Raw genomic sequence first — 27,996 nt, forward strand, 5'->3', positions numbered from 1 at the left:
TAAGATGGTATTTTATTGTTAACAAAAAGTATACATATCTGAACTCAATGCTGTATGTTGCTTTATGAGTCACACTAAAAATCATTCATGATATGTCAGCCAGACCCAGACAGAAATATCAAATGACTACATATTACATGATTAAATATCATCTGCTGCGTACTGATGGTCATTAACGTATCATATATCAAACCATCCCACTAATAGGACATAATGGAGAACTGAATTACAGTAATATCATCACAGAAATCATTCCTTACAAACAGTACTTTATTCCTTTGAAGTCCACCAAAGTCATATGTCAAAGTCATAACAATTTTTTTTTTTTTTTTTGTAAGGCATGAAGGGAATAACACGAAACTCTATTATTGTATTTTATTATTATTGTACATCAACCCTTTTACAAATGTACAATGATAATAACGAGTTTAATAAGATCCTAATTTGATATGGTTTGCACTGTGACTTTTTACTGTTACATTACCTAAACATTTTACAATATAAATGTTTTTTTATTTTCATGGAAGTGGGCTACAGTGAAAATCCAATATAGTAGTGTATATCAATGAGATAATACAGTAATAGGCAATATAGTCTACATACTGTAGTCTAAAGTGGAGGAGTTGTGATCCATGGCCCTTAGTTCCTAACGTTTTTTTAAACGGATGTGCAGTGAAAATCCAATATACTGTCAATGAGATAATACAGTAAGCATTAGCAATAGGCAATATATTGTAGGCTAGCCTAAAGTGGTGGAGTTGTGATTAGTTCCTGGCGTTTAAAAAAAAAAAAAAATTACTAACAAACCAATGTTCCTAAATGCTTTTAAATCATTTTGATCAATTTTGAATAATTTTAAATATTTTTCAATAGTTAATCATTTTCGTCCGTCAATAACTGTTAACGTTTTGCAAGGGATTGTGACTCGGCGTTCTTTAAGACCACGCGTGCGCACAGCGTGTGTGTGTGTGTGTGTGTGTGGACTGACGACTCTAGATCTGAGTTCAGTGGAGGCTGGAGCTTCAGTGTGAAGAGAAAGATGTGTGAGCGAGCAGAACTGTGGGTTTGTAAAGCTGCTGTCGGTGAGGCTGAACAACGCCTGGACTAAACGGACCGAATTATACACTTCACAATATGAAGACGCGGACGGTAGCGCAAACTCTCTTTGACATTATTTAGAGTAACTTTAGCTGCCCTTACAAACATTTACCATGGTATATAGTTTCCGTCACAGCGGCGTATTTATCACAGTTATAGTTGTCTTGATTATTTTTTTATATCTTTTGTGTAAGCCTGATACTATTTTGGTGGAAACTATGGCTGCCATTGTAAATTATTGTAAGATAATCATTACAACAGGTGTCCACATGGTTAATTTTTGATTAAACAAATAAATGTTTGGTGAGCACGTTTGTATGATGAAATTGATATGTAAATGCAAAGTAATTTAAATGTAAAAACTTAGAGGTATTTAAAAAAAAATATATATATATATATATATATATGATTTTGGTTAATTACTTAGCCTACTTTAATATTTTTCAAATGGCAAAATTATAAAACATTCATTTGGACTTCTTGCAATAAATTTACACTGTAATATCGCAATTAAATTGTTCTTTAAGATAAAATGTAACCCTAAATATTATCTGTATTATCTATGCTTTATAATTTATGCAATTTTTTGAAACGCACTAGCTGTTCATTCAGTCCATTGAACTCATTCCATTGTAAAGCTATGTAACAGATCTTTTTTTTTCTTTTTTTTTGGATAATTTTTTTGGCAGTTGTTTATCATTTAATCATGTGTCTTGCAGTTTACCTTGTTCTGAGCCTTAAACAAAACCCACCATTACCTGACATGTTTGAATTTACAACTAATGGGTAGTCATTTCAGTTGCCTTCTTGGCACTGAATGTACTGAGAGTTTTTATTTGATATATAATACGCATATTCACCCAACAATTTCATTCATGCCTCAAAATGATTCTTTTTGTTTACTGATGCATGCATACTGTATGTCAGCAGAACCATAGATGGAGGATAATCTGAGCATCCTTGATAAAATATGTTGTTCTTTTTCCTCTTGTTTCAGCGTCATGGGATCATATTGATTGGTTTTGTGACCGTGCTTACAATCTTATTATTCCTGTACAACAGCAGTTCTACCAACACACGTGAAGATCAGATTCAATCAGATGGACATCAGATGAACGTTCTCAGTCAGCAAACATCCTACTTAGAAGGTTACAGCAGCATCATTGATCATAAGGTGACTTACTTACTTTAGGTCTGTAAAATGCTATCAAGCACTAAAATTCTAGAGTTTCTAAGTTTCTAGATATTCCTTTTTCCTGGAGCTTTAACAGTCTGCTTTTTCCTTTGAATGTCGCATTTGATGACTATCGAGTCACCTCAGTCTGTTCTTTATGTCCTGAATTTAACATGGAGAAGTGCTCCAAAATGTCGTGTTTTTTTTGTAAATGTTAACATCTGGATTTTTTTTTACATTTTTCTTTAAATCCATAATCTTACTCTTAGACCAGGCTGTGGTCTCCTATTCTTTACCTTTGCACAAAAACTTCATTGTCCCTAGAATTGAAATTTTGCTCTCTAATGTATAAACCCATTAAATCGTCTTTGAAAACGTCAAGACATTTGGATGATAACTTAAACGTGAAGAATAACTGGACTGTGCAGTATACTTACATTTTTTTTATCAAACTGTTTTGATGCAGTTGCTTTTTTCCTTAGTCGTTAAATAATATCCTCATACATTATTATATTGGCACTGCCATTTATGATATGCAGTGCACAATAATATTCAGAAGACTTGACCATTTTTCTTTCTTTCCATCATTTTTCGGAATTTTCCGGTCTTCTGCCTCTGCAGTTTTTCATGATAAATCAGGTGCAGGCTTTTAAAGCCTTTTAAATTAAACTATCCAGTGATCCTATAATTTCTACCTTCATCCCTGATCAGATAATGTGGAAAGCTGCAAGCTGGTGTTTGTCAAGCTTTGGCCTCATCTTAAGGCATTGTAATCACCAGAACTATCAAGGATGTAAATCTGCCTCTCTCTCTCTCTCCCTCATCTGTATTTTGTCACTGAGGATTTGGTTTAACACTGTCCTAACTGTTATTGCTATTTACTCTCTGGGTGTTTAAATGCACATGTAGTTTTATGTATATTGTGTGTGTAATAAGAGATTATTACACACTTATTACTCGTGTAAGTATATAGGATGACATGTTTTGGTCATTAAAGGGCTAGTTCAGGTCTGCATCATTTACTCACCCCCCCATGTGACTTACTTTCTTATGTGGAAGATAAAAGGACATTTGTGATGAATGTTCACACAGCTTTTCTCTATAAATTGAAAGTGGATCGGGACCGAGAAGTGTCAAGCTCCAAAAAGAACAAAGAAGCACCAAAAAGCATCCGTATGCTCTATATTCCAAGGCTTCTGAAGCCATACAATAGCTTTGTGTCAGGAACAGAAGTAAATAGTTTAAGCCAAGGAACATAGTATACTTGCTTGACAGTCATAGTCACCATTCACTTTCATTGTCTGGAAAAGAGCAGCTTGGACATTCATAAATAACCCACAAAGAAAGTGGTTTAGAAAGACAGGGTGAGTAAATTATGATAGAACGTACATTTTTGGTTCAACTATCCCTTTAATAAGATTTGACCCTGACCTATGCTCATCAAAGCATCTCTATCATACTTCTCACTGACAGACACAGCTCTCAAGTCTACCGGTTCTCGTTAGTCGAAAAAGAGCACTCTCATCCGTGCTAATAAGAGCTCCAGGATTTAGAGACAGATTTTAATGAATACTGCGTGGAAGTAATTTTGTAACAGTCAGAAGCGAAAGATTTGCTCGTGTTAGTGTAAATGAATAGCCAGTGTAGAAGATAGCTAAATGAACATGCCAACAAGCCTTTATCGCCAAGCATTTTCAAACTATCAGTGGAAGGAAATGGTTTCTCCGATTTCACTTCACCCTGAAGAGTAGCCGGAAAACATGCAGAGGATCTGTCTGATGAGAAAAGCTCATTTTGAATGGTGTGATGGCTATGATCCAATATCAACCTACTTTTGGCATTTTAGTGAATGACTTAAGTCATCTTCAAACATAAGATATGATGTTGTAAAGACTCCCTGTGTTGAAAATGAAGTTTTTAATGTCTATGTGGGTTTTTTAATATGCTTTAAGACAAACCATTGCAGAGTATATTCTTCTTAAAACTGCAGTGTACCAAAGACAGTCTTAAAAACGCAGTTTGAAACCACAGTGAGCACAAAAACACCTTTGAGAAGGGACAGAAAATGTTTTGATGAACTAAATGCCATGATTTTCAAACAACATGAGGTTCATAGCGTTCAAGGCATCTGACTTTGAGATGGGCGAACGGGAACATGGTTTGTGTAATGTTAGCAACACATTATTAGCTGTTTGATAACGTAGACAAGCAAAAGTCTAATCATATCAATTACCGTTATGTATCATTCTGATACATCGACTTGTAGTCTACCCTGTATAATTCGCTCTTCCTCTTCTTCTGAATTATTATTGGTTCAAACATATATGACTGAAATAAACCGATATTTCCACTTGCCATTGTGTAGCGTTTACTAAAGTTGACAGAGTGGATCAGTTGGTCAGAGCTGGTGTGAGTGAGTGGAGGCGGGGACTAGTTTACATATTCATGGATCCGCGTATACTAAATGAAGCAAGTGTAGTTACATTCAAGCTATTTTCAGACATGAAGAAATTATTTTCACAGGGAAAAAACATTTAAATACATCATTCTGATTATCAAAGATGAGTTTTAAGGAATGAAATGATTGACTACAGTGGGACTTAAATAAAATATTGGATATTTAATTTATTAATTTCCCCTATTTTTACATTTAGATTACATTAGCCAAGATCTAACATTTAAAGTTACTCTTCAAAAACACAAATGTTTGAATAACGCTTAATCTGTAGCAAATCTCAGAAGTAATATAAATTCTTTATACTGTACATTATAATGTTGTGTTGCCTATATTCACGTGTAGTATTTAAATTCAATATCGGCCATCAGTTATCAGCCATAACTTTAATAACTATTTTATCGATATGGTCCAAAATATTTTATATAATCTGAATCGGCCTGAATCTAACCTTTTTCCTCAGAAAGTTTCTCAGAAAGAGAGAGGGAGATTGCTGTTAGAGTAATTATGATCATATGTCCCACTGGAGAGAGCTTAAGAATGAGGATGTTAATGAGGGAATAATAAGTGTGGATGGTTATTTACTGGGCCTGATTTGTGTTCTCTCCTCTGGGCTATTATCTCCTTGGAAACGACCCTGTTTATCACAGCAGAAGAAATCTAATAGAGTCTCGACAGCTAACAGACAAAGATACCCGCATAGGGAAAGGTGCTGTCTGAGGGCGTACGGCTTCACATGCATCATCTTACATAGTGACAGGTCTGTAACATTACACATAATGAAATCGCCCCTTTTGTCTTGAGGTCAGGTAAATTAATTATTTTAGCTCAACTATAAAATGAATTAAGCTTATTTTGCATAAATATAAAGTGCTGTGCATCATATTTAGATGGAACATGTAAATTAGGTCAACTGTTTGTATTTACTGGAATATTGATAAAAATACCAGATTTTTGGTTAATTAAATGGAATCTGGATTCATGTTGAACATGTTTTGAGTTGTAAGCTGTACTTAAGTAGAGTTTGTATAGGCTCTAGATAGACTAAGGCAAGTCTGTCTCTTGATGAGGGTTCAGAATGCTTTCCCTCGAATCTGTTCTCGTGGGTTTGTTCAATGGTTTAGTGTTGATTATACTGGAGGGATTCAATAATGGAGCTAAAGGTAACAATGAAGGTAAAGAGAGTCTTTTGTGGACCAGGCACTTTGATCTGTTCTGCCCTTTCAATGTGTTTTCATGCATTCATTTGCCAGTGATCTCATTTAAATGTATGCAAATCATTCACTCACCATAGGTTTATCCTTTTCTATATTTTGGCTTTCATAATTGTAGCATTTTATAATAGTAGCTTTTAAAAATAATATAAAATGATGTACAAGTTTTCAATTTCTAAATTAAAGTCATTTTGATATTTAGTGTGGGTAGTCGATTTAAAAATATCTTGGTAGTTTAACTGTCTGGAGGTAAAAGGAAAAAAGTTAATTATAAGTCTGAAAGTCTTGAAAAAAAGAAATGTTGTTCTGTGTAGTTTGGCTAAATCTTTTATTGTAATTTATTTAAAATTATAAGCAGTGAAGCAATTTTGCAATTCAGGTTATTTCAAATTATGTCTTCCAAATAAAAGTCTGTCTGCTATATCAAACATGCAGGATGCCATATAAATAAATAATATTTATATTAATATTAATAATAAATATTTTGACCTTTTTATGAAACGGCAGTTTTTTGTTTAGGAAATGGAGTAAGAAAATGACTTGAATGACTCGGAAAACATCTTTATATCGCAAAAACACATTTTTGCTTTTTAACTTAGAATTTTGGAAAAAAAAAAGAAAAGTAATATATATATATATATATATATATATATATATATATATATATATATATATTTGCAAAACAATTTTAGTTAACTTGTGTGTATTCAAGATGCAAGGGAAGTATTTTAGTACTTTAACCACTTGAAATGTTTTAGTTATTAGATCAAACTTTTTGGAGAAGAAAATGTGAATGTTTTTCAAAAGTGTATGAAACCAACTTGAATTTATTATATTGTGTACATGACAACTCAAACTTCTCATCATTGTCTCCATCCTCAGCCTCTTAGGATGCATTGCAGAAGTTGTGCCTTAGTAATCAGCTCAGGTCACATGACAGGAAGTGATCGAGGTGCAGAGATTGATCGTAAGGAGTGCGTCATCCGTATGAACGACGCCCCGACAAAAGGCTACCAGAGTGACGTGGGCCAGCGGACGACCCTGCGTGTGGTCGCACATTCCAGCATGCAACGTGTGCTACGAAACCGCCTTGAGCTGCTCAGCTCCAGCCAGGACACCTACTTTGTCTTCTGGGGGCCCGGAAACTACATGCGACGAGACGGCAAAGGCCTCGTCTACAACAACCTGCGCCTGATGAAGCAGGCGATGCCTAAACTACAGGTGTATGTCATCTCACGGTTGAAGATGTTGCATTTTGATGAGCTTTTTAAGAAGGAAACAGGAAAAGACAGGTGAGGATAACATTTTTTCTTTGTGTTAGTTAGTTTACATCATTTTGTTAGTTTTCCAGGGGATGTAAGTTGAAGCACGGTGGATTATTAGTGCCATCAAAGCAGGAAATTGATTATATTGCTTGATTTTGTACCACTTGCTGCATAACACTTAAAACTATATAATTTATTTTAAAATTCCTTATTTATATGTGGAAGTATATCTCAGCAAAAATATTAATTAAACTAGGGTATTATTGTATTTGTAAAACCAAATTAGCAAATAAAAATATTTAAAGGGGTCATATAATGGTACATGCACTTTTACAAGTTGATTGTACTGAAATGTGTGTTGGCAGTGCCTGTACACAACCATCATAAAATGATAAAAATCCATCCAGTGTTTTTTTTTAATCTTCTTATATGTTTCCTCCTGTCTCAAATCAAGCTGTTCGATATTGTGACGTCACAATATCGACGCCCCTCCCACGATGGTTGATTGACAGCAGCGTTTCAAACACAGACCCGCCCTCGTGAGCGAGCTGTCAATCATAGCACGCGCCGACGCGCGTTCATTGTTGATAGCTGGAGTGCTGAGTAGAATGGCGTCAAAGCGATTGTGGTGTTCTGTTCTTGGGTGTAATAACGAACACAGCAGTCATATTGATGATGTTTCTAAATCCGTACAGCTGAAGTTGCAGTGGCTGAGTTTGTTTTCGAAGGGAATATTCCCCACGATCAACGTCAATGCTGTCATGTTTGCGCGAATCATTTCACCAGACTGCTTTACAAACGAGGGTCAGTATAAAGCTGTTTTTGCTAAGAAGCTGCTCCAGAAAAAAGGATCAGTACCAACTATTCGTGTTCCTGCTGAACCTCCAGAAGAACAAGTGAGTGTAACGTTTTATTGACCTTTATATTAATCTTTATATTAATCTTTGCAAATAGCTTGCACGCTTCACGATGAATGTGGCTATTTTTACACTCAGGGTACATTATGGCATGTTTTCTATGTACGACTTTCTCAATATAATTCATAATCCCACGTTTATAATGAACAACGCGTTATGGTTTTTGTATTATTATTTTAAACGGTGTACGCACAGAACAGAGGGGCGGGGTGAGCAAAGCTCATTATCATTTAAAGACACATGCACTGAAACGGCGTGCTGAAAACAGAGCTGTTTTTGACCAGGTAAAATGAGTGTTTTCTTACAATACTAATGAGAATTTTTAATTAAAGTATATTACAAACTTTTAATTTAGACCCTAAAGAATCATATTAGCTTGTACAAAAATGACATTATATGACCCCTTTAAATGACTAAGATTAATGAATGGATGGATGAATGAAATGTGATCATGTCTCTTGATTTTGTGCCATTTGCTGAAAAATACTGTAGAAAATATACTGCATGTTATAATTTATTTCTGTGTGGAAGTACATCACAGCAAAATATTGGATCAACTATATTATTATTGCATTTGTTAAATCAAAATAGCAAGTAATTTTTTTTATTTATTATTGACTAGTTACAATAGATAGATAGAAAGTTGATCAGCTAATGTATCTGCGTTTTAATATGCCTCTGGTCATAAAGCTTTTTAGATGAATGCCGAGGCTTAGAATAGGGTAGAATCTGTGATCTCAGACCCAGTTCGTTAGCTGGCTTCCATGGCTGGCAAACCAGGGTGTCGGAATAATATTGGGTAAATTGGCAGTGGGCGGAATCACACAGACCAAAACAAAAACAGACATTCCGACACAGAACACACATTTCAAAGTAGAATAACTGGCTGTAGAAGTGTTTTTCAGAGAAACAAATATGTGAACTTACAGTAGTATGTTTCCTAAATATCTGCAAACATGTTATGGTATTTTTATGCTTTAGTACAGTCAAAAAACTACATACAGCACCTTTAACTCTGAACATTAAAACTGGGGTAGGAGGAAAATATTGTAATAATATTCTCAAACGATTATACACATGACCATCATTAATCTTTTAAAGAGAGAGGTGGAAGTGTAACTAATTCACTGCGGGAGGGTTTGTCGACTAATGTGCAGACCACCAGAGCCTGCTGGAGGGTTGATATCGTTGGCCCACGGGGCACACAGCTTGGCATCAGTGCAGATTAAGGGTTAGTACAGGATCAGTGCCAGCTGGAGACAGCTGCCAGCTGGGATGTACCCAATCAGACACAAACTGCTCAGGGCAAAACACTCACATGTTCTTAAACTCTTGGCTTTTTTTCTGTCAGTTTGTGGATATTTTGGCTGTGTATCACCAACAATGTCACGATATGACACGCATCACGATACTAAAGCCTAGGGCTGGACGATTTTGGCTAAAATCATAATCGCAATTAATCAAACAAGTTACCTCGATTACGATTATTGAACGATTATTAAAAAAAAAAAATTCCTATGTCACTGGCAAGGCTTATACTGTAAATACGTTCACGGTTACTTTTTCTAATGAAAGATTTAGGGATGTCCCGATACCACTTTTTCACTTCCGATATGATACCGATACCGCAGCTTTGGCTATTTGCAGATACCGATATCAATCCGATATCTTTATTTTATTCTTGAACTAATACTACTACTAATAAAATATATGGAAGCACTTTGCTCAATTAGCCACATAAAAACATCTCACTCAAATGGAGAACAAATACTTCTTCAGTATATAGTCCACATCAACAGTTGATAATGAAAGACTGCCACCCTTTATTCAAAAGGCCTTGAGATATGTTTGGTAACCTGAATGAATTTAAAATTAATTAGCTATATTTCAGATCAATATATTTGTTTCCTTAAAATTTAAATTAACTTTAACTTCTCATCTGAATTATAAATCATTTATTTCTGTATAAAATAATACTACCATTAAAAACACATTAGATTTTTATTTTTTAATCAATGTAGAATGTGTTACTTAAAAATAAAAAGTTTAGTGCTCTGTTTTAGGACAAGAAATGAAAACCAAGGCAATATGATGAATGTCCAAAAGATGAGATCATTTTTGCTTTTTGATATTAAAATGTTTTTATTAAATAATTAAAATATAAATACATTTAATAAATAAAATAATCTTATTAATAATTAAAAAAAAATTTACAGTGTGTGTGTGTGATTTTGGTTGGGTGACAGTTGTAGGTTACAGTTTGACAAGAGTTTACAGTTTGACAAAAGCACAATGTTTTACACAAATATAAGTAGGCTAAACACTTTGCAGTTTTAATGATGTCCTGTATGAACAAATTGACGTTGATGTTATAATGACGAATGATGTTTTTATGTTTCCACTGTTAGATCGCGCCCGTGCCTCTCTCTCTCTTTGACACACACACACACACACACACACACACACAACATCGCAGCCTGTTCATTATGCTGCGTTAACACCAAACGCGAATAGAGCGTCAAATTCGCGTCTAGTTCTACGCTTAAACATTTTGAATCCATTCGCGCGTCCAAAGCGAATAGGACGCGCGTAATAAGCGAGTTTGAAGCGAAATAGACGCGCGTTCAGAGGGACGGGGCGGAGTCACGTGACTACACACGCGGTAATATGTTTTAAGGGGAAAGTACATTAACACACAGTGGGAAATAACCGACGTCGGTTATAGGCTCTGAATTTCGGTTTCGATTACTTTTAGATTAATCATCCAGCCCTACTAAAGCCATGATACGATACGTATCACGATACTAAAGCCACAATACGATACGTTTCACGATATGGATCAATTTGGAATTTAAATTTCTTTTGAGCAGAGTTTAGCATCTGTTTATTGAATAACCAGTGTTATAACAGTTGTGATAACTGAAAAACTATTTATTTTTTGTCATTAAAAAAAACAAATATAAAAAAATTGACACAAAAAAGCTTTGAATGCTTCTTCCTTGTGCTTTTAAAGTCTCTGTCTCAATAACTGAAATGACAATTATAGTGTCAATTATAGTGACACTGAAGCATGTCAACAATGCTCAATGACTATACAAAACCATCTCTCATAGAGCACGCAAGTAGTGAAGAGTTTAAAATCGCTTGAATGTTTAAACTGGTAAAGACATGCAAATGCAAATCACTGATTCTTGGGAATTTGGATAAAACATGTCCCACGAAGAAAAGTGCTAATTCTGTTGGAAATTAATAACATTTTCATGAATAAAAAGAATCAAGGTTATAATCAGGGGGTCCTTTGCACATATGTAAGGTTATTTTATAGGTTTATTTTTAATTTGTATTAATTTAATGATTATATGCTGGCCCATTGCCTACAAAATCAGTTGTCCTCGGATAGGAGATAATCATTTCAACTTGATTAAAAAAACAAAATGTAATAATTAAATTGAAAAATATCTTTACCACATGAAAGAGTACATAGTAAATATTGTTCAAACCTCACTGTTTGTAGTTTTTAATACATATTACAATTATTTTGTGGTTGCTCAAAATGTGTCCCACATATTCGTCACCACCGTCAGATATTTATAAAAAGCAATAAAATCAGGCAACTACAAGGTCAACTTAATTCCTGGGGACCCCATTTTCAAACCTTCAACTGTTCTGCATGCTTCAAGATCACTCAAGCTCCTGTAAGTTTGCTAATTTCTCTTAGACTTGTTCATATTTTTGGACACTGCTACTGTCACAACCATAACATGTCAACACCGTCTCTTTTGTATAAAAAAACATTAGATTAGATTATGACATAAATGTATACTTTTTAAGAAGAGGTCTGAAGTAGATAGCAACAGAGGGAAAAAAAGATGGCTAATGTGAACAACTCATGCATATCATGTGAAAGAGTATATTTTGTCACCACCGTCATACGTCACCACCATCAGGTTTTCTGTCTGACGGTGGTGACGTACAGTCTGACGGTGGTGACAAAAACCTCCAAATGGTCCTCAACGAAGGCTAGAATATAATTGTTGATCACAATAAATACCAATATGGCCTGTAATGTTGCATTAACCTGTTTTATATTTGTATTTATGTAATTCTCCCTATATTTCTTCCATACAGGCCTACACCGCATGCTACTATTAAGCAATATAGCACGAGTGAGAGTGAGGATGTTCGTGGATATCCATGAACATCCTCACGAACACGAGTTTCTCTAAAACGCCTTGGGAGATTGCTTATGGTAGAGAAATGAACATTAAATTCACGGGAAACAGCTCTGCTGGACATTCCTGCAGTCAGCATGCCAATTGCAGGCTCCCTCAAAACTTGCGACATCTGTTGGAATGTGCTGTGCGATGAAACTGCATTTTAGAATGGCCTTTTATTGTGGCCAGCCTAAGGCACACCTGTGCAATAATAATGCTGTCTAATCAGCATCATGATATGCCACACCTGTGAGGTAGATGGATTATCTCGGCAAAGGAGAAGTGCTCACTAACACAGATTTAGACAGATTTGTGAACAATATTTGAGAGAAATAGGCTTTTTGTGTACATAGAAAAAGTCTGAGATCTTTGAGTTCAGCTCATGAAAAATGGGGGCAAAAACAAAAGTGTTGCGTTTATAATTTTGTTCAGTGTAATTAGACCGGACCTAACTGCGGTATAACCATTGGTAACCTTCCCTCTCTCTCAATTCACTATTATGCCATGTTCATTTGGCTTACGTCATTTGGGATGCACATAGTGCACCTACTACCTACCTATATAGCACATACAATATCCCTTGTAGGCTATGCATCTCCCATGACTAAAGCCAAATGAAAATGGCATGACAACATTTAACCAAATCTAACATTCACTGTAATCCCCCCACCCCCCCAATTTCATAGTCATTACTTTAGGTCAACTTTGACTTTAAGTATTTTAGGAAGTTATTGCTAGGTAGCAGCTATCTGTGGAGGAGAAGAAACAGGGAATATTAAAAGAAGCGGAGAGAGATAATACACAGTGAGGCAGAGTTAAAGCAGAACTCGGCAACTCTAGTAATTTCTTCGCTGATCTTCACTTTTGTTGTCGCGTGTTTTCTCAAAGAGCTCCCCCTACAGCTGTGGGCCGTATATTTCACAACACAGTCGTAAAAAAAACTCACTTGAGGCACCCTCCTCCCCCTTTCTACCACTGCTCATGTGCATATGTTATTATCGTAGCCGGCCGAGGTGGGTAATACATCATACACAGTATCATATGGCATGTGTTTATGTCGAATTGCTGTAAAGCAGTTCGTGTTTCTCGCTTCTCGTTCTCCCTTCTCATAAGACTTCCAATTTCTATCTTGCCGGGACGGTAGTCCCCAAGTTGCAAGGTTGGTTTTCCGCATGGGAACGCTGGGGGGAGCGGGGAAAGTCACCAATATCACCAGAACAGGTTGTTTAACCATCCAAATTATTTCTAGACAGTTTTATTAAGTTAAAAAAGTTGCCAAGTTCTCCTTTAAAGGCGGAATACCTCAGAACGGAAAGGCAAAGATGGAAGAAGAGGGTGGAGGAAGGGAAGCTAAAAAAATAGCAATGACTTGAATGAAAGGGAAAAGAGAAGTCAGAGAAAGGCTTGGAAACATAGACAAAAAGTATCAAGAGAACGTAAGAGAAAGGGCTCAGATCACCTAGAAACTCCCCCAAACAGTCCGGTGGATCAGGCCATACACGATCCAGCTCGGAGTAGGCAGGCTAAATGTTTATCACAGTGCTCAGGATTGTTATTTTTTGGACCAAATAGTTAAATAAAGTTGTTAAGCAAGAAGCCATTGACTTGAGTTGTATAAATTTTGGAATTGTATGTTGTAATGAGGCCACTGTCACCACCGTCAGATTAGTGTCACCACCCTCAGTTCTAAAGTCACCACCGTCAGAGGGAGTTTTATTTGTTTTAAATGAATATGCTTACAATATGTTTCTTCAGTGCTGTTGAGTTATTAAAGTAATGGTATCTTTTAATACAAAAAATATGTTTGTTAAATAAAAAAACATCACTTTTTCTATTTAGGCTTAAAGTAAACGTTGTATGATGTTAGATCTTTTAAAGGAGTACACGTGAAACAGTATAAAACATGAAAAAAAGTGAATATTTAACACTTAACAGCAAATATGTGTACTAAGAATGCCAGATAATGATTTAAAAACTCTAAATACATATTAGACCAAATAAATAAAAAATGATTTGCTTTTTATTGTGTCTGACGGTGTTGACAAAAACAAAGTAATAACTGGAAAAACGCCTATTTTATGAAAAAAATACAAAATGAGGAGGTTGCACCGATATATTGCTGAACAGCCAAGACCTTGGTCAATAATAATATATCTTCAGATTTTGTAATTTTACTAACTTTTTATTTTCAAAATTAAAACCTGTTTTAGCCAAATTCCCAAGAATCAGTGATATGGTACACTTTAGTCACGATGCACTGCTGGCCCTATTGTGCATGTTAATTTTGTGAGAGTGTAGTGTCTACATGCTAAGTGACGCAATGATGGCGGGAATTTCCCGCATTATAAGTGGGAGACCTGCGGGAATTATTAAAATTATGCGCAATACCCGCAATCCCGCGCCAAAATTCGAGCCCTGAATTGGCTACATTCAAAAGCACGACAGCATCGATACGCGCATCGTCAGGAGTTTATGACGATGTATCGATATTCTGGGCACAGCCCTAGATTATATCGCCCATATCCATCCATCTCCCATTGTGACTCGAGTCATTCAATGGAAATAAAACATGATGCTGAAAATGTTTTTCCTCAAAAATCGAAACATGTTTCCATATAGACAACATGCAGTGCATTTTTTGTGTGCCTATATACAGGGGTTGACCCGCGAAATGCGTGTGGATTTCAGCATTGGTGTGTACCCCGTGTGTAACGCATTCACTCATACTAGCCACTTCTTTGGTGGGTTGAATTTCATATAATACATTTTCCAATTGTAGTTTTTTAAAAATGCGTCTGAAATAATAAACTAAGTGCAATGATTTTTTGATAGTCTACATATCGATTCTGAAAAATCTGAAACGCTTTCAATAGCCTACTTATTTCCCGTGTAATAAATACAAGATACCGGCTGGCTTTCGCGCTCTCTCATCTCTCGGACAGCGGGTTGACACACAAACCCGCCTTCCCTCACTCACTTGTTTCATTTGCGTCATTTGAATATTGTTGGTGTTACAGGGCTTAAATTTCAGTGTGGGATTGTGCATATTGCGCATAAAAAATATTATTGCGCAAATACAGACAAAATAATGTCAATAATGCCGGTTTTGGTGAGTGAGTGTCACGCAAATGTTTTAAGTGAACGTAAACAGTTGAGAAAGAAAAAGCATGTGTAACAGTATAATGGATCCAAGCATCAGGTCTTAAAGCTGCCAAATTATGAGGTACTATTAAATTAAATTAAAATATTTATATATTTCCCCATGGTATCGATGTCAAAATTGTGGCCAGTGAAAATGTTGAGTAGCTTGGGAAAACCACTAGCCACAGTGGCTGGTGAGCAAAAAAGTTAATGTCTATATATATATATATATATATATATATATATATATATATGTATGTATATAATCACAGCTAGATGTCCTCTTTTCTCTTTTGTTTTTATTCAGGAAAAGGTCCAATTCATGGCTCAGCACGGGTTGGTTCACCATGGCAATCGCTATGGAGGTTTGTGACAGAATCGACGTCTATGGCATGATTCCTCCTGAGTTCTGCAAGTGAGACTTTCTGTTTGATATTCACCATGATGCTGTTGGATCACTCTTTGGTTTAACATGATTTAATTCAAACTTCATTGCATTTTGGTGGTTTATGACAGATTCAAATATGCACGTCTTCTCAGGTCTCCCAAGCCCTCAGTGCCGTATCACTACTACGAGCCTGCAGGGCCAGATGAATGCACCATGTATGTCTCCCACGAGCAGGACCAGCATGGCAGCCACCATCGTTTCATCACAGAGAAACGTGTCTTTGCCAACTGGGCACGTATGTTCAACATACACTTCCATCAACCTGAATGGAGACCGGTGCCCGTCGCAAAGAACAGCATAGACTCCTCCTGAGGAACTCTGGGTTGTTTTTAGGACTCAGAACCTGTTGGACACAGTGTGTCCTTTTGAGGACAAATGAATGTTTTAACTTAAACATTTTAACTTGAACACATTATGAATTATACTGTTCTTTCTAGAGGATTGAAACATCCTTGGACATAAACAGTTATGAACAGTTAGAACAGGCCTACATTATGATCAGTATACTTTATGATCCACATTGGTTCATAATTCAGAAAACTGGGTTACTGTATAATTATATCACATATTCTGTTGCCAGCAATTACTAGTTTGATATCTAGGCCATTATTTTTCTCCCGGTGTAATTTCATTTAAAGTATACATAGAGCCTCACTAATTTGTGCCACTTTAAGAGTGTCAAGCATGTTACAAATGTACTTCTCTTGGTGGCATGAAACAGAACCATTTGCAATTTGTGCATTTTCCCAAAAAAATTCATAGGACCTCATTAGATTTGTCTGATTTAGGTTTTGTACAGTACATGTAAAAAAGATGTTTATCTCTTAAATTAAGCTGTAAATGTAGATTAATGCTAATTATATTGTGATGTTCTCAGTAGTTCTAGTCTTTCCTCTAAATCAGAGGTTCCCAGACCGTTTCATGGCAATTCTATATGACTATTTTACGTTTGGTGGCTAATTCATATGAATTCGTATCAAATGATCGAAGTATGTTGGTAGCCATAACTTGTATTTGGCTAGCAAACTCGGGTGTTATCGGTGTGAATAAGAGTGACAAATCTTTCGACGGATCCTTAACAGAATCCGACAGTGAAACGACATAATATATGACCAACCCAATCTCACGTGAAAAATAACTATGAAGTGGTGATTTCATATAAATTCATACAATGTGAATTGATGAAGGTCCTACCCTAAACCTAACCGCCCCTCGGAAAACATTTTGTGAGCAAATGCAAAGTTTCTCTGAGGATCGCTAAAATCAATCGTAATTATCGTAAATTCTAGCTTCCTAGTTCAAAAAATTGGACATGAACACCCTCTCAAGTAAAACTTTGAATGCAATGAGCTTCAGAAGTAGGAAGTAGGACATTTCCGATAGCACATGAAGGCAGCAATAATCCCCCCCCCCCCCCCCCCCCCAAATAATATTTCCCCCAATTTCATATTTTTTCCATCATCATATCCCTGTATGGCAGGGGTGGCCCTCGAGATCCACTTACCTACAGAGATTAGCTCAAACCCTGATCAAACTGACTCAACTGCCTGTAGCTTTCTAGTAATCCTGAAGATCTTTAGCTTGTGTAGTTGTGTTTGATTAAGGGATCCAAAGGGGCCAGCGTTTAGGGGCTTTGTATTGAAGACATTTTGAGTTATGTGGTTCTTTTGTAAACCATCTAAGTACTTTTGCTTCAAAGAACCAAGGAGGCCTTTACTTCTCTGTTAGCAAAATGGTACCTGTAACCAGTGCTAAAATGTATCCATGCAGACCTTAAATGTAACATAAAGAACTTTCTAATTGTGATAAAATCTCAAAAACCATGTGTGTCAAAAAAGTTATTTGCTGAATTTTGTCACATTAATCAATTATATTGGAGTTTCCAACAGATATATTTTACATCATCTTTGCACTCTGGCACAAATGCTAAAACATTCCCTCATATTAACCCCTGTGGTCTTTACTGTTCTCCCCACAACAGCAAACCAAAACTGCCAACTCTGACCATGACAGCATGAGTCATGACCTTTACAGTGAGAGAGAGAGCTGTCTTTAAAAAAAAATTGTTTTACAATTCCGCACTGGTCTTCCTTCAATTCCCATTATAAAGGTTGTGTGAGAGTGTATTGACTTGCTGCCTGCAACGTTGTTCATTTTGCCTTTACAGCTGGAGGTTGGGGCCCAATGTGGAATGCTAATAGTGTGACATTCTGTGTTCTTGCTCAGGCTTATGGGAACTGCTCTGGTCTAATAGGATATCACTCTATGAGTTCTGCTTATTCGCAGTGGCCGGCGAATGTGCCTAGCACAACAACGACTGTCCCTCAGGAAGTCTAGGGAAATTGAAGGGCTTTAAAGGACGCAGGAGTCAGTAAATGAGGCTGGTCTTTGATTCAGCTCTGCTGGCTGCTCCTGTAATCACTCACCCGAGGCAACACCGTGATTACGGATGACCTTAAATCAGGAAGGAGGCCTGAATAAAATATGGTGTGAGTGACATTTCAACTTGGTTTGAAATAGTCTCTGATTGGAGAGGGTTGTGTTGAAGGTGGGTGAGTTTTCTATGTTGTTACTTAGAAAAATGTTCAGTTTCACACAATTTCTCCATCTAAGCATGTCATAGAATGCTTTAACAAAACATTGCCATGAATGATACCAGTTTGTCATTCCCTTAACAGACAATAAGGCTGAGTCTGAAATTGCATACTCTCTTGAGTAGGTACTTACTTTGAATAAAAAGTATGCAAAAAAATTTTTATATGTAGTATGAATGTAATTTGGACGTAATACATTTGCCATGTTGCCATTATCATAGGTGACCTACCAACGTCAGTTACATCGCTTCACCTCCATGCACAAATCCTCTCCCTTGGCCTGATTGGATAGTAAAGTGTCCACCATATGCACACTTCAGAATCTCACCGGAAGTAGGTATACTACTGTATAGTAGGTCATCCGGGTATATATTGGCTACACTTTTATGAGTACTGTGAATTCGGACAGACTTCTTTTGTCACAGAGAGTTGTTTTGTGTGTGTGCCCACTAGGGAAGTAGGCTATGCAATTTCGGATGCAGCTAAAGTTAATAGCAACTTACAAATGAGAATAGGACAACATTATGCAAGTGCTATGACCCTTCCAAGTTTAATCTAACACAGTGTATCTACTTTTTATTTATTTATTTATTTTTTAAAGATAATAGAGAGGCTATAGAATAGAAGATAAAGTGTTAGTATTAATGGATCAGGTGTTGCCGAAAAAGATGCGTCTTCAGCCGTTTCTTGAAAATGGCTACGGACTAAGCAGCTCCGATTGAGTTAGGCAGATCATTCCACCGTTGTTCTGTAAGTAAAAGTCAGTGACTTGAATTTGATGCGAGTGGCAACTGGCAACCAGTGCAATTTTGTGAGGAGAGGAGTGACGTGTGCTCTCTTCGGCTCGTTAAAGACCACTCTTGCTGCAGCATTTTGGATCAGTTGCAGAGGTTTGATAGTGCATACTGGTAGACCTGCCAGAGAGCATTACAATAGTCCAGTCTGGATAGAACAAGAGCTTGGACAAGGTGTTGTGTAGCATGCTCTGATAGGAAGGGCCTGATCCTCCTAATGTTGTACAAGGCAAATCTGCAGGACCGGGCAGTTCTAGCAATGTGGTCTGTAAAATTCAATTGATCATCAATCACAACTCCAAGTTTCCTGGCTGACCTTGATGGAGTTATGGATGACAAACCTAGCTATGTACTGACTCATGGTCAGTACTGCCATCTTGTGTTAGTGTTAGTAGGCTATTTTCCACAGATCACTCTTTCAATTACATTTTTTCTAACCAAGTGATTGTCTATTCAGGGTTGCAGTGTAACTTACAGTACAACAATTACTGCTATAAATCTTATCAACTGTAATAAATGTATATGTACACCCCACTTTAAGAATCACATTTTCCTGCACGTTTTTGAGTCTCCCTTAAAAAAATTATTTAAATAATATTTATTAGAAAAAAATGATTAAACAAATAAACAATTAAATAAATAATGTATGAGGTTAATTAAACTAATTAATTGTATTATTTTATTTTTATTATAATGCATACTAACACACGACAGCAATGTTTATAAATGTTTTTTTCGCTGTATAGAATGGATAACATTTTAGAAAGTTTAACTGATTGAATTATGCATAAATAATATGATGCATTTCATAAATAAATCCATCAATCCATCCATCCTTGTCATCCAATGAGAGTGACCACAATTGGTCGGTTTGCGGAAGTGCGTCACATTGTTTACATTTCTAACGGATCTGGCTTATTTGTAGTAGGCGACCGCGACAACATAACCACAGATTCTTCAGCGTGATTGAACAGCAATCACAATGTTTATTTAATCTGCTTAAGTATTATATTAGTGACACATGTTCAAAGCGAGTCTGGCCATTGGGAAGAAGGTTAGTTTGCAATTCATAACTTAAGATTTCACGTCACTGACCAAAAATAGTCACGAGTAAAGCCAATGCAGATGCTATATATGGAATAAGACATTTAACACAAAATTAAGTCGTTATTTTTTAATGTATGATCTGAAAAATAACATCGCGTGGGTTCATTTTAAGGTATTTTGTTACCACTAACTTTCTAAACAAATGTAAAATGAAATACCGCTGCGGTATTCACAATGCAACACTAATAACGTTAGATGCAATTCCCTAATATTGTATATTATATATATATATAGCATAAGATACAAAACAATGTTTCAAATATAGTATCAGTCAAGGTAAATCAACTAACATCTCAATAAGGGGTTGTTGCCACTGTTAACGTTAGTAACATGAAATAACGAGTATTTCATTTTCGGTTTCACAGAAAAAGAAGTATTTCATATTGAACCACAGCTACTGTCATTCAGTGTAAGTTATGACAATGTTGAGCGGTAAATCCAACGACGAGATCCGATATATGCTGGATGATTACGGAATAAAACATGGTCCTGTGGTCGGTAAGTTTAACTCCACGTGATTTAAAATAGTCACTGTATTCTGAATGGGATTGTTGTGCTCATTGAAATACTATTTGAATATTTTATTTTAGTCATTAAAACCTGGATTTTCTTTTCTTTTAATTGTCTTCATGCTGTTTTATTGTCTTCAACAGATTCCACCAGAGCTCTTTATGAGAAGAAGCTGAGAGAAGCCATGGGTAAACACAGAAGAACCCAACCTCAATCCGATAGGACATATTACAGGGAGGAGGAGGGTAATCCTTACAAGAAAATCAACACAAAACGATGAATATCTATAGTTGTAATGTCATATCACACCACTGATTTGAACTGGTTATGCCTTTTCTTTTTCAGAGGAAGTCACATACGTTCACCATCGCAGGCCTGTGAGTACTAACAACGCACTTATTAAAACAGACTTATTTAGTTTCAGACTTGACATTCTGACTTCTGTTGCATTTGTATTTATTTAGCAACAATATGGTGATGTGGGCGACAGGTAAGGCATTCTAAAATGTGCAGCAGATTAAATCATGTTATGGTAAAATTGTGAAACTAACAAAAACCTTTTGTTTTTTAGAACGTGGTCCGATTATAGAGGGATGGACTACATAGATGAGTAAGATAGCTTTTATTATACTGAAAGTGTGTAATTTTTATGAATGAATCTAAATGCATTAATTCTTCCTTTTGAAGGCCTGCTGTATATAGGACTCAAACTTCTTACCGCAATACGTCACAAACAAGAAACGTGTCGCCGGAGCCTCAAATCCAGAAAACACCAGAGAAGAGTTCAACACACTTGGTCCCAGTTTGGCTACAGATATTAGTGTTTCTGATTGTTTCTGGTTTTCTGTACTTAGTTTTTATTAATATGGAACCAGCAGAGCCTGTCAAAAGACTGACGTAACCTTTCCTTTAGTGATCCAATCAAACTGGTGTTACTTTTTTAAAACAGCAAATATTCAATGCAGTAGGTGCTTTTAAAAAAAACCTTCAATTCACATTTTTCCGTGTATTTTAACTTCATAAATGTTGTTGATTATTTTGTGTGATGATTTATCAAAGTAGTAGCCCAACACTGCTACTCTTTTGAGAATATAAAGGAAGTGGGTGTTACAGGATGCACCTGTTGAAGAATTATTTTTAAAATGTTTTATTTTGTTACTGGGTTAAGATGCAATAACTGTCCATTTTAAAACTGCTATCCATTTTACAGTACGGTATTTTTAGTCATTTCTTGGGCTTTTAATCGTTTGGTATATTACTACTTGAGTGCTACTAGAAAGCCTTATTACTTAAACATTTTATAGATTAGTTACTGGATTTGGTGGTGTTGGTGTATTTTTCCATGCAATATGTCTGGAAGTATCAAACTTGTATTTGGGACAGTATTTGAATACCCTGGAGCCACATTATATGAACGTCAGAATCAATGGTTTCTGATGTTATTTAAAAACAACAGGTTTTATTAAAAGGTAAATTTTAGATACATATAAAAATGTTCATTATTTAACTTTTTCTCTTTTTTTTACAGTAAAAACACTACAGGCATGTCAAAAATTGTGATTTTTGTTTTTAATGGCAAAATAAAAGTAAAAATTTTATTACATGTACCAAAAACTACAATAAAAGAACCACCATTAGTTCTACACACTGCAATACATGAATGACAGGAAGTGACAGTAGTGTTGTCACACACCTTTTTATTATTTTGCTATACTATCGTTTTTGAGGGTACAAAACATGTTTAAGTGTTTTAAACTAAAGTTGTTCATTTCAAATCTGTCAGCCTGTACCGATGAGATTTAGAACCTCACATTTTGTTTTTCCCTTGTTGCAAATGGAGTGTATATTCAATACTACTGTAGTGTTTGCAACTGTTTTCTTAGCTTTACTCAACATTAGTAGTGCTGCTTAAAATGTTCACCGTACGCCTATATTACATTACTATTATTAATTATTGTTCCATAATATTTGTAAATACAGACATTATATTGCGCTGTACTATGTTAGAAACAAATGAGGATTTGTTCTTTTGTTTGCTCAAGCATTAAATCAGATCTAGTGAATAATGAGTTCAGTAAGTTCACTTTGATTTCAATGAGAACATGAACAAACCAGGCAAACGTAGTGACCTAATGCGATAGAGGTTGGTCTTAGGGCTGTCTGTCCCTGTTCCCACCTGTGATTAACCAAACATACACACATGTTCTTTAAAAACAATTGTAGTAGAAAAAGCAATAAATACATTATTTTAAATTATAAAGCCCCTCAGAGAATACAAAGAAATGAAAGAAAAAAAAAAAAATCCCCAAAACATTTCACAGTTTTACAGTCTTTACCTGCAATATGGGAAGACCTCAGGATGGGTCAGACATGGTACCTCTAAAAACTAAAAAGCCCTTTTAACCTTGTTAGTGCAACAGCTTGTGTTGTAATTTCACCTCTTCAAGTCTAGTGATCTCAGCATTTACTTTTTTACTTATAAAAATCCTCCCGTCTCCATTAACACAGAAAGAAAAAACCTCCAACTAAATACAATCGAAATGTGTTTCTCTGTTACTGACAGAGAATGGCAAATAGTAAGAAATGGTGGTTTCTGTGGTTCTTGAAACTTAGATCTTCCCTTTGGTCTGGACATGCCACTGAAACGCCAACCTCAGATGGACCAAGTAACCCGTTTAGAGAAGCCTCTAGTTGCTGAAACAACAAAAAGACACAAAAATCAGCACACAGAAGTTATTTCTTTATTGACTTTTCCATGTCTGTTCATAAAACTAGTTTTTTCCCCCCACTTGGTTTGATCACCTGGTCCAAACCCGGGTTCGATTGCTCCCCCCTCCTTCTGGATTGTGTTCATATTATACATATGCAGTTATGTGCCGTTTATATATATATATAATAACATGTCCTAACCATGTGGCGTGACATGTGCCCAGTGTTCAGTAATTAAAGTTATTAGTGTTTGTTGGCTTTTTGGCACAAAAACTCAGATTAGCATGAAAAAGTCCAGATGTATCATTCATCGCCTTGTTATGCCTGATTAGGACAAAACTTTTTTCACAAAAAAAACAACAAAAAAACAACTAGCATTACCTTCATTTTGAACTCCCGTTACTTGATTGTCAAGGCAATGTATGTGTTGTCAACACCTGTAAAAAACAAAAAACAACTCAGTAAAAGAAACACAAATGATTAAATATTCTTTGAAATCATAGTTACTCACAGGTCCTGCTCTCTCGCTCCAGTTCAATGGGTTTCCTCACTCTCTTGCAGTACACTTTGGCAACAATCAGAATGGCACATGTTGCCACCACAAACGTCAGACCGGATACCAGCAAACTGATGACCACCGGGCTCATCACCGGATCAACTTCTGAGATTTTAATAGAACAGCAAACCAATTTAAGATGAGATGCATAAATGTCTTAAAAGTCACAATGAAATGGAAGTAGCGGCAGATTTTTTCTTTAGTATTGTGACGTACATCTATTGTGTTGTGAGTGTAACTGATTATCGAAAAAGGCAAAATGCAGGACAAGGACTTCATTCTATGCATCAATTGTAGTTTAAAGGGGTCATATGATGCGATTTCTTGTTTTCCTTTTTCTTTAGTGTGTTATGTAGCTGTTAGTGCAAATATAAGATCTGCAGAGTTACAAAGCTCAAAGTCTTAAACTTAAAGAGATATTCTTTATAAAAGTTAAGGCTCAGCCACGCCTTCCTAAAATGCTACATTTAAACGCCCCCACAAATCTACGTCTGTGTGTGGGAGCAGAGTTTCATAACACCGCCCAAATGTATAAGCAAAGAAAGAAGGCGTAACTTTTATTCTCGCTGTATTATTGTTGCCACCAGCACCGCCATGTCGTGGTGACGCTGTGTTTTTCGTTTCGAAAGCCAAACTACTTTGTTTGGCCTTCCAAAAGAGGACACAACAGTGGTTAAGCTTTACTTACAACACTGTTCCAGAACAGTACAACTAAAATTTTCGACTGTGTGCTGCGCATTTTTCAGAGGACTGTTTCCAGAGCCTGGGAGTGTACAAGGCCGGCTGTGCACAAAGGCTGATTCTAAAAAGTGTGGCAATTCCATCTTTGCAGGTACATTCTGGCGCTTCTGGGCCTGCAAGTATGTTTTCATATTTTAAGAATTTGCTACTGACTATTCAAAGGCGAGTTTTGAGCAGTATAGAGTAGCGCTTGCCTGTCGTTTCTACGATCACAAATGCAGACATGGTTTTATGTTTACATAGATCCCAAGTCCACCTGGGCTGGAACCACACAGCTCACCTCGAATAGAGATGGGTAAAGGCTGACTCTCCCTCGAGATAAATGTGCGCTCTCCAGTCTGGACCTTGTAGAGACAGCAGTAGTAGCCCTCATTATTGGACTGGGCATTGGAGAAGGTGAAGGTGACGGAGGGCGCGAGGGCTGGCAGAGAGTGCCGGACGGTCCCGTTGGGCCTGATGAGCCGCAGTTGAAAGGAGCCTCCAGGATACTGATGCTGAATGGAACAGGTGACATTGAAACTGTGGCCTCGGGTGACCCAACCTGGCCGGGCCTCAGGAGATGTGTTGTACCAGATTTGGGGAGTATGAATCTCCACTGCGAAGAGAAAATAAAAGTTAGTCTGAGACTTTTAGCTGTCAATTATAACGTTAGCAGCAGATGCGACTTACAGACTGTGATGTTGATGAAGTTGCTGTGTGGAGAATTTCCTGAGGGAGAGGTTCCCAGTTTGCTGTGTATCCTGTACAGACAGCTGTAGCTGCCCTGGTGGGAGTTTTCCAGGTCTGACAGGGTCAGATCCACAGTCATTTGTCTGGGATCGGCTCGCTGGGTCACTAGTGGTGTGTCAACACCTCTTTTGTACAGATGGAAGTCAATGACGGACTGCCAGTACAGGGCAGTGCATTTGAAGTGAACGGCCTCTCCGGTCGAATAGGCATAGAAGCGTGACTGAATTGACAAGGTTGGTGCAGGAAGTTTTCCTAGACAGAGAAAGATTGAGAAAGAATTATGAACAAATACAAACAAACAAACACAGTCTTATTAAAATAAATCTTCCAAACAATTTTGTACCTGTACACTCCACTCCAGCATCCTCACTGTGCATACACACGTCACCATTGGGGGTACGTTCACAGAGATCCAGGGCAAACTCGTCACCCGAGCATTTCACATTCCTCCACAGCACCTCTCCGCCGGCCCGTCCGAAACGAGCGCCACTCGGGATGTCCAACACGAAGCCGCAGTTGAGCTCTCTGCAAACCACTGCAGCATCCTCCAGATCCCAACCGCGCTGGCACACGGTGCCCCACTGATGCCCATTACGCACCTCCACTCTCCCCGAACATCGTTCACCCGGTCTGTCATTCACAAGTCTGGTGATCGGGTCGTCTGTGGAAACAATGTGAATGAACCAGTGTTGTTATTGTTAACTGAAACTAAAAACATTATTAACCGCTTCTGGTTATAAAATACAAATATTAGATGAAAAACTGAAAGAAAAAAAACAATCTAAATGAAATGAATAAATTTAAGTTGAAGTAATAAAATAATAATGAAAGCTAAATAGAAATATTGAAAAAAACCTAATAAAAATATTAAAACAAATCAAAATCAAAAGAAAACTGAGAAATTCAAAATAAAAGCTAACTCAAAATATTATTAGATACTATAGTATGACTATGAATGTGAATGAATCTAATCCATATTTTAAGATTGCTTAGAATAGGGCTTTCAGACTGGCATTCACAAAACATTAAAGAAAACTAAATATAAAAACATACAGCTAAATTTTAATTAAATTGAAAATGTTTTTCAAATATCCTAAAGTTGGATAGAAAAAAAATGGATATTTTTAGAATAACTATAGGCTGTTAACTTAATATAAGACAAGTATTTTACAGGTATCATTTTAATAAAGTGTTTCGGCTTTTGTACATAGCGGTACAAAGACAAAATAGCCAATACATTGGTTTCACACAGTCTAAATGAGTCTCTATACATAAAAATATATATCCGCTTTTATATTTTAGAAGAGGGACCATCATATTTGGGAGTTAGGAGTTTAGATATATAATAGTTTGAAAATACCTTCTGTAGACAGCATTATAAAGCCAATAACTTACCAAAGGCATGGACATCTTCAACAGCAACACTGCATCCTGAAAAAGAAGAAAAAAGTATGATATAATATTAACATATTCATTTTAAAATTCTGTATGCATGAATCAGAATGTTTGCAGCTGCTGCCAATGTTCAGGTCTCCTTTAATAATTTATTTTAAAACCAAATTTGTATTTTACTAACCAAGCATTACCAGGCCCAGGAGAATCCTCGACATTTTAGATTTCCCATGTAACGCAAGTGCCAGGGTTCATTTACTAACTAACTAAATGTCCCTGTCAGTGTCCGCAACCCAAAAGCTGACGGTTCCGGTGTGAGGAGGACCAGGAGCAAGTTGATGCATAGCACTTCAGTCTACTTAGCTAGCTGGCTAACTAGCACCTCTGAATGCCTAAACTGTTTCTGTTCACCACCATGCGATTGATACAGTTACTTTATCCACCATAACCCAGGCTTCAAAACATAATACTCGATAATAGCAAATAACACACAACAATTCAGAGTCAGACACAGAAGCTACCTGTAGGGCTGGGCGGCTAATATGCTAAAGCTGCCCTAAAGTAAAAAGAGTTATTTGTAGAGCGAGACACTAAAGAAACACTGATGTATTTACAAGGAATAACCGCGTAAATCTGTGTTCAGTAACGCTTCGTGAGTTGGTGTTCTCCGCGCGTTCGGTATCCCCACGAACAGCGTCATAATGCAGAGTAGACTGGCGCCGTCCGATTCGTGAATTAATTGCTTTGGTGAGTCGAATCTTTTGAACGAACCTTTCCGAACAGACTGAATCAACAGAATAAAACGACTCAGAAGAGCATTTGCAGTGAAGCGAGGGTTTGACTGGTGGTGCGGAAAGGTTACTTTTTATTGTATGTTACTTTCCACCAATATACACACACGAAACAGAGTTTGTTTTAATGATTAAATTACATCCATA

The 27,996-nt window shown here is 36.6% G+C and overlaps 3 protein-coding genes across 3 annotated transcripts; 2 read left to right on the plus strand and 1 right to left on the minus strand.

The window, feature by feature from the left end:
- The first annotated feature begins 966 nt into the window (after positions 1–966).
- On the plus strand, positions 967–17,328 carry st6galnac5b (ST6 (alpha-N-acetyl-neuraminyl-2,3-beta-galactosyl-1,3)-N-acetylgalactosaminide alpha-2,6-sialyltransferase 5b). The gene is made up of 5 exons (XM_084087704.1): positions 967–1,149; positions 2,096–2,272; positions 6,824–7,233; positions 15,786–15,893; positions 16,019–17,328. Exons 1-5 carry the CDS (start codon positions 1,135–1,137, stop codon positions 16,236–16,238), a joined length of 930 nt encoding a protein of 309 aa, XP_083943830.1. The 5' UTR covers positions 967–1,134; the 3' UTR covers positions 16,239–17,328.
- Positions 17,329–20,195: 2,867 nt separating this feature from the next.
- On the plus strand, positions 20,196–22,438 carry LOC311066479 (uncharacterized protein). Its single transcript, XM_084087705.1, has 7 exons — positions 20,196–20,368; positions 20,787–20,919; positions 21,075–21,176; positions 21,277–21,308; positions 21,396–21,421; positions 21,503–21,541; positions 21,619–22,438. The coding sequence occupies exons 2-7, from the start codon at positions 20,838–20,840 to the stop codon at positions 21,830–21,832; spliced, it is 495 nt and encodes a 164-aa protein (XP_083943831.1). The 5' UTR covers positions 20,196–20,368; positions 20,787–20,837; the 3' UTR covers positions 21,833–22,438.
- A 42-nt stretch (positions 22,439–22,480) lies between these two features.
- Positions 22,481–27,812, minus strand: LOC311066477 (uncharacterized protein). Its single transcript, XM_084087703.1, has 8 exons — positions 27,243–27,812; positions 27,062–27,097; positions 26,010–26,327; positions 25,607–25,918; positions 25,218–25,532; positions 24,152–24,301; positions 24,022–24,077; positions 22,481–23,625 (listed from the first exon to the last, which is right to left on the minus strand). Exons 1-7 carry the CDS (start codon positions 27,274–27,276, stop codon positions 24,040–24,042), a joined length of 1,203 nt encoding a protein of 400 aa, XP_083943829.1. The 5' UTR covers positions 27,277–27,812; the 3' UTR covers positions 22,481–23,625; positions 24,022–24,039.
- Between the last annotated feature and the right edge of the window lie 184 nt (positions 27,813–27,996).

Source organism: Abramis brama (assembly GCF_963993115.1).
Source record: "Abramis brama genome assembly, chromosome: 16".
Classification (NCBI taxonomy): Eukaryota; Metazoa; Chordata; class Actinopteri; order Cypriniformes; family Leuciscidae; genus Abramis; species Abramis brama.